Here is a 7,908-nt window from a genome sequence, read left to right as displayed (position 1 = left end):
TTTGAAACCAACATTACAGCCCAGAGGTGCTCTTGGTGTTCATTTGCTGGTTGTTTCCCTCCCTTGCTACTAAACCATGTTATGGAGGGTAGTTATAATTTTGCTGCTTTGTCTGATGTAAGGTCTTTAGGAATAGGAATACAGCCAACCGTCTTGCACCCACAGGATGCTGAACCTAACCCCAGAAAGGGGGTGCCAGTTGGATACTTGATGAATCCATTGCCAGGATGGTCATACATGTCCCTCTGTAAAATATAATCTTTTATTTTGCCAGACAGCATCAGCCCCCAGGCTCTGGTACCTGCTAAAACACAGAACCCCCCCCTCCCTCTCTCCCTCTCTCCCTTTCTCCCTCCCTGTTCCACCATGCCAGTGCTCCAGTGTCTCCATGCCATGTCCTGGCTCCCTGCTGTTTGCTGGTGTCTTCCAGGACCACCTGTGTTCAGGGGACACCAAATGTCCCACTGTCACCCTCTATCTCCAGGGTAGGGAGAGGGATTCTTGCAGCCAGGAGCAGCAAAGTAAGGGTGTGCACAGAGCCAGGGCTGAGCTGCAATGCTCTGCACTCTGGGGTTGTCCGATTTTCTGCTTGTGCTGCACACAGACAGTGCTAGGTCTGTGCTTCCAGCCTTTTCCTGGAAAAAGGGAATGAGTTTTAACATTTAGAGGCTTAGCTTGAAGGGGAAGGTTGGACCCTTGTTTGGCTCATTAACCTTTACGCTGGGTTTGGCTCCTTTCCCATCTTCTGACAGCCTGGTGGCCATGGGAACACCACTTCACCTTTCTGTACCTTTGTCTTCCTCAGAGTACAGTGGGGAAAACTGTAACATTCTCCTGTTTCATGGCAGTGGGAAGATAAATGCATTTGTGATGGTGCTCAGACAACACCGAGAGTAATTAAAAGTCCAAGATGTCCAGGCTCTGTTGTAATTCAAATACTGGGGTAAAACCTGCTAGCAAACATTGTGGCATAAGAATTTATTATGTGGCATATAATTGTGTTGGGCCAGGTCCCAGAGCAGGGTTGGGGGTTTTGGCTCCAAATGAGATGTTTCTTCACCAATCATGAGTTTTCTGCCCAGATTTGTAACATCCTTTATGGGATACCTCCCTCCTCACAGACTTGACATTCAGAGAGAAAACACAAGAATATTCTTATGAGGGGATTAATTCTTCAGCTACTTCTTGTGGGTTCTTGATGTAGAGGAAGGAAGGGAGAGCACATTACTCCTTCCTGCCAGTGAAGGAGAGATGCCACCAGTCCCTAAAATAGTTGTGTGGGTATCTTTTCACTCCCATCTGCAGCTAAGAATAAAGGAGCCACCCATGTCCCATGGCAGTGGGATCTTTCCAGTGACATGAGGTCTGTGTTTTGGCTGTGTAACACCTTTTTGCTTTTCTGCTGTGGCAGAGAACCTAAATTTCAAGTGCTCCCATGAGGAGTTGTCAATCTAGGGCTGAGCTGTGGGTGCACAGAGAGCTCTGCTCTGGTTGAGTGGAACATCCCCTGGGCTCTGGTTACAGGACAAAAGCCCAGTAGACCTTTTTCTTAGCCCAAAGGATGAGCCTCTGTCCTGTGTGCTCTGACAAACTGAAGAAACCCAGAGACCAAACCAGCTCCACCACCCTCCCACGGAGCTGGAACTCTCCTGCTTCTTTGGGACGACACTACCATCTAGTGAATGTGCTCTGTATTGGTTTTCTAGGGAAGTCACAGAGCTCTGTGCATGGTGTGTGGAAGCTGTAACCATCCCTTGCTCCACACACACCCCAGTGTGGGGCAGAGACCCCTGTTCTGTAGATGGGCAGCCCTATCCTGGTCCCTCCTGCCGTGCATAGTGACCTTCCTGGCTTGGGCATTTCTCTCGCCCTACTGTGCACGGCTGTGGCTGTCCAGGGTGAACTCCACTTGGTCTGTAGGACCTGGAGACCCTGCCCAGCAGTGTCAGCATGTGTCCAGTGCTGTGGTTGTCACTCTGGAGCCAGGCTTGCAGTGCTGGCAAACCTCAGGGTGCCGGCTCAGAAACGCCTTCATGTTTGCCAGCTTCTCCATTCTTTTTCCTGTGGGTTGAGGGCTGCAGGTGGAGGCTGAGTATCACCCTGGCTGTACCCCACCTCTACACCCCTCCATCCTCTATACACCCTGGATCATGACACTACAGCCAGCACGGCAGTATTACTGACGCTCTTTTTCTTCTTGTTTTGTGCAGAGCTGATCTGATCGGGTCCTACCAAAGACATTAACGACGTCGAAAGTAGCCTACTTTAAGAGAAAATATGCAGAAGAAGAACATTTACATCAAGATTACCATGAGTATTGTCCAAAAGTGAGTAGCTCTCTCCTGAAAGACCCCATCTTCCCCCCCAGTTTCATTCCTTGATGTTAAAGACCTGTTTACTTGCTCTTTACTCCCCAGCACCTGATACTACCCGAGGACCGGACTTGTATTCTAAAACTTTCTCTCCAGAAGCTCCAATTCCTGGACGACCCTGAAGCCTATCTCCGTAGGTCTGTATTAATTAACAATCTGTTGAGGAAGATTCACCTAGAGACAGAGAGGGAGAGCTATGAATACTTTAAGGAGGCTCCGTGTTATAGGACTGCTTACTCTGACGCCCGAAAACGGCTGAAGCTGATGGTGCAGGAGTGCTGTTCCCAGTCTCTCTATTATGAAGAGCTGCGTTCGTATCGCATCGTGCCTTACTCTGCAGAGAGCGCCGTGTACGGGATGGGCTACAGCAGCAGCCACTTGGAGCAAAACTCTCAGTTGCTTATTTATAAAATGAATTAAAGTAGCTGTTAGACCCACTGATGTTTGTTTCTGAATGCTCGAACTGCTTTGTCGAGGTGTTAAGATGAGGCACTAATTGCAGATGTACTTGTGATCAAAGGCGGATTCAGAGCTGAGTGGAAGGTACTTTGAGTCACTCTGCTGCCCCTGCTGTTGACCCCCTGGTGACCAAGTACCTTGGCAGACACCCAGAGCTGGGGCAGCATGGAGGTCCTTGTCCGCAGAGACTGCGTGCGATCTGTTTTGTAGGAACAAAGCTGCATTCCATTTCTCTGCGTGTAGATACAGACGTTCAAAATCACTTTGTGGTTACATTATGCCCTTTGGGAGCCCCCAAAGCAGTGGAGTAGTCTAACAGTGAGGAGTAAAAGGCAAGTTATTTACTGTAAAGGTATAGATAGAAAGTTTCTTTGGGAAATGCTTTGACCGTGAAGAAGTCAGTGCCAAAGGAAACAGCCTTTTGCTTAGGATTTTGAGAGACTTAACTTGTCTGCTACTTACAAGACAGTCTCTACTGGGATTTGCAAGGGTTTGGGTTGGTGGTTTTTTTTTTGTTTTTTTTGTTTGTTTTTTTTTAAATAATTGCATTCACCTTTTACTTATATTCTTTCTTAGCTGGTATCTGCTTTGCTATTTTAATACAAACCAGAATGACTCACAGGAAAGATTGTTTCTTCAGCCCATCATCATTAACTTCATTTGATTCTTTCTCTGCTGTTTCCCTGATACTTCTTTGCATGCTGATTTGGTGTTTGGTCAGAGGTTCATATTGGTGATAGGGAACAGACAGTAATTTCTTTTTATGTGGAATATAAAAGGCAGAAAAACAATGATAACTCTCACAGATAGAGAATGAATGTATGTGACAGATGCTAGTAAAACCTCAGAGGTTCTCCTGTTGAAACTGCTCAGAATTAGTAATAGTGTTTCAGATTAAGTGAAATGTCTAATTTCAATCTGGAAATTAACCTTAGAATATGTAAATGTATATTTCACAATCTATGACATGAGACACATTCAGCAAATTGATGTCTACAAGTGGGAAAGATTTATAGCTGCCAAAGCTATGTCATGAAAATACCAAAGAGTAAACAAAATAAGGGAAAAGATGATGCTCCAGCAATGGGGTCAAAAGCAAAGGTTGCACTAAACCCGGGGAAATGGGACTAATGAGTCTGTAAACAAGCTGTTATCGACACACCTGCAGTTGTCCTGTGGGTAACTTACACCCCAGAATTGCTGAACTAATACACAAGATGATCCAAACCCCACAGGTCTGTTGGCTTAGAGTGAAGAAACCAGCTTTGCCTTGTTGGCTTTAAAGCTTTAAAGCAAGGTAAATAAGAGCGCACACTCAGCTGGAGGCAGATAGGTATCTAAGAACCTGGGTTTTTTTATTATTTTGAAAGTGTTTGCAGATGTGGCTGATGCTATTTCTGAAGCATTGTACAGTATGAACAAATATCATTGCTTGCCAGGGATGTGCTTTGTGTAGGATTCCTCCTGTAACCCTGCTTAGAGCATCCTACTCGTGTGTGTTGCGCAAATCATCGCAGCTCTCGGGCATGTGTTAGTGCCAGAGAGGAGACAGAAAGGAGAAAGCAGGAGGTGTGAGGAGCAAAATTAACTCTGATATCAGCAGCTAGAAGGCAGTGCAGTTTTAGGAGGCAGAAGGCAACAGTGAAACCCAGATTTATTTATTTTTTAAATTAAAAAAACAACAAGGCTTATTCAAAAACTCAAAACAAAGCCTACAAACTGGAGAACATAAACAGCACAGATATTGTGGGAAGGCTGGAAAAGCAGGGCAGTGCTGTTTGGGAGGTGCTGTTAGTCATGAGGAAAGTTCAAGCTTTTGTTTTTATTTTGAGACAAGGCTCATTTACTTGTCTCTTACGAAGGGTGTCTTTAAGCCCTCGGTCAGAGTAATTTGGAGGCAGAGCTGCTTGGTATGTGTGGTTATGGTCCTGCCAGCCCTGGGCTTGCCTCAGCCCCAAATCCTGTGAATGACAGAGCTCACATTTGCCAGAGTTTGAGAAATCTCTAGCTAAAAGTAGCTGTGCCTATCTGGACAGGGCCTGGCTGAGGAAGGCCAGGCTGATTACGAGGTGTGGGGAACAAGCCTAATGCCACCAGTAAAAGCTGGCAGAAAAACCCATCTGTCAGGCAGGCTGATGATCCGATGGCTGTTGGGAGAGGTGCCACCATCCCCAGAGCTCACCGGCCTCTGCTGGCACCTTGTGTCTCACCCAAGCTTAGAGGCTGGAGTAGGGGCGTTGGAAAACACGTAGGTGGTAAAGGAAAATTCCCTCTCTCTTCTGATTTTTCAAACTATGTATTTCTCTGCTCTGAGCTGATCTGATTTATGCTTATTTTTTTCTTCTTGTCCATTTTTGCCTGGATTCCTAGTGATCTAGCAGCTACATGAAATGTTAAAATACTTTATTTCTCTCTCACTGATCTACTTTATTATATTCATAGGATGGTTCTGGCCTGAATAGACAAAACTTTTTATGTAAAATTAAGAATGTTTCAGTGGAAGGAGAAAGCTCAGTGGGTTTAAAGCCTTTCACCTCACATGAACAAAGCCACTGACACTGGCAGAACTGTCTTTGAAGAGTAATTTTTTTGCCTTCTAGAAGAGGCAGATACTTTTTATCCATTGAAAGCTTCTCTGATGAGGTATTATGATAACTGAACAGATAAGACAGACAAAAATCTGGAACAGATAACAAACCTCCTTGGGCTACCTGTGAAAGAGGATGGTATTTTACTCATTTTTTTTTCCTGTGTATTGTTTTCTTGAACAAAAAACATTGTTGTTTGTTTTTGTTTGTTTAGTTTTGTTTTTATAATTTCTACTTGCTCTAGGAGCTGTTAAAATGGATTATTTCTTTATGGAAAACTAGTGGTTTCTATGGTTCCCTTTTTTATTTGAAATTGAACCACATGTCCAAAATGCTAAACACTTTAAATCTGCTTAAGCTTTTACTGCCTTCTGCTTTGCACAGTGATTTGTGTTGTTAAGACGTGGCTCAGAAATATTCTACTTTAGTGCTTAAAAAACATAGTTTATGGGGTGATAAAGAAGTACAAAGTTGCAATAACATTGCAAGTTACTCCCAAAATATTTAATTTGACACTCTTCGAATTATATACTGATTTTAACATTGAGTTACCAAGTTACCTGGTACCAGCATTTTAATGCAATTACATACAGTGATTTTTCTTTTTTTGGATTTGTAGCTACAATTCAGCTCTTCTGGCTTCTAATGTGTGAATCTGTCTGTAGGTGGTCAACTTTCAGTGATAGATATATATATATTCTATTATGACTGCATTAGGAACTCCCACATATGGGCTATGTTTGCACTGGATGTAAAGCAAGTCTTTCCTTCCCTTTGAGTCAGTTGCCTTGGAGATAGCATATTCATCAGAGAGAATATAGATGAGCTGGGTGACAAGGACAGACTTGGTAATGATAGGTGATAATTTTGAAAATGACTGGCTTAGGACAATTCATTTTTGTCTTGGAATAGCAGCACACTTGACTGTAATTAGTGCGTCAATGAGCGCAGTTTTCTTTGTTCCCCTTTTTCCTGCCTGGCTGCAAATGCTGGGCCCATCCCGGGTGCTGCAGGGGTGGGGATGGCTTGGAGGGAGGCCCAGTGTGGGTGCAGGGGTGTCACCCACCTTCTGGAGCCCCAGGAGCTGTGGCTGAAGGCCAGAGGGGTGCAGACACCAGGAGATGTCTGTGCTTGTACCTGGTGCGGGACACCCTGGGACAACGGGCCCTGGTCCTGTCAACACTTCAGTTACCACCTAAGTTTCTTGGGACAGATCCTCTCATCAAAGCCAGGGAGGGTCCTCCTGTACTTGACACTCAGCATGTGAGTGTGAGCAGGGCTGGGGCTGCTCTGCACTGCAGAAATACTCCTCAATTGCCTAATTATTGGTGAAAGTGATTATGGAGCTGCCGCTTGAGTTCTTGACTATGTTCATATTGCACTGTAAATGGAACTTTTGTTTTCAATGAATGTGTTGAGTACATGGACTCTCGTGCCTTAAAGTCCCATCTTCATATGAGCCTTTGTATATGTTCTGTAAATCTGCAGACCCTCTATAGGTGATAAGTCTGTGCACTCCATACAGATCTGCTTCAGTGCTCAGCAGGGCCTTGGGAAACATGACCCTGACTTCATTTTGCAATGAAAACAGAGGGGATATGGCAATTCACTCTTCTCTTGTTTGTTTGTTGTTTTTTGGTTTTTTTTAGACTGCTTTCCTCTTTGCTGGTCATGAAATTCTGTTTTTCTGGTTTCTGTTGTAGCTGGGTTCTGGGTTATCTACCCAGGTACCCCTCATGGGAACTCAGAAAGTTGTAAAAAAGTTGTCTCCAGCTTTTCAACGCCATCTGTGCAGCACGTTCTCAGCAGGGAATCACAATTGCATCTAATAACTGTGGCAGGTGTTGTCAAGTATATCATCATATATTTGACATGATTAACAAAGCAGAAAAGGGAACACCTATTTCTATTGAAACGCATGAGCCTGCATTATGTGAAATACATGCTGATTATACACCACTTAATTGGAATAATACCTACTGGTTCTATAACAAAAAAAATAAATAATGGCTTTTTAATGTTTAAAGTTACTTGGAACCTGATTCAAGGTTTTTATGAAATTGTTTTCTAAAGTGAATTGTAGAAAAATGTATATGTATTTTAAATATACATATGATGTGCATGTTATTAATAAAGATCTATTTCTATTGAACCAGATGGATTCTCATTGAATAGATGTTGTTTGGTTAACAAGGTAACAGGTAAAGTTGCTAAAGATAAGTTTCTAACACCATCAGTCCCCTGAAAAAAATGATAAAGCACAGATTCTTTGAGTGACCTGGATGTCTGGGATGAAACTGGACCCATCTGACATACCTGATGTGCAGAGCTGAGGCAGCTGCCCTGGATGCTGTGCTAACCCTGGCAGCCACTTGTCCTGCCCTCAGCCCATCGTTTTCATCCCAACTTGCCTATAGGATTGCAACATCCTTCTCCTTTTCTTTTTTTATTTATTTTTAAATGTGTAAGGAACCATTTTTCTAATGATG

At 43.7% G+C, this 7,908-nt stretch overlaps 1 protein-coding gene across 1 annotated transcript; it reads left to right on the top strand.

Moving 5' to 3' along the window:
• Positions 1-1,801: 1,801 nt before the first annotated feature.
• On the top strand, positions 1,802-2,809 carry LOC104391422 (SERTA domain-containing protein 4-like). Its single transcript, XM_010000696.1, has 3 exons — positions 1,802-1,912; positions 2,238-2,314; positions 2,390-2,809. Exons 1-3 carry the CDS (start codon positions 1,802-1,804, stop codon positions 2,790-2,792), a joined length of 591 nt encoding a protein of 196 aa, XP_009998998.1. The 3' UTR covers positions 2,793-2,809.
• Positions 2,810-7,908: the final 5,099 nt, after the last annotated feature.

The sequence above is a fragment of the Chaetura pelagica genome, unplaced genomic scaffold (assembly GCF_000747805.2).
Source record: "Chaetura pelagica isolate M959 unplaced genomic scaffold, ChaPel_1.0 scaffold36, whole genome shotgun sequence".
In the NCBI taxonomy this organism is placed as follows: domain Eukaryota; kingdom Metazoa; phylum Chordata; class Aves; order Apodiformes; family Apodidae; genus Chaetura; species Chaetura pelagica.
This window is presented reverse-complemented; position numbering and strand designations above follow the sequence as displayed.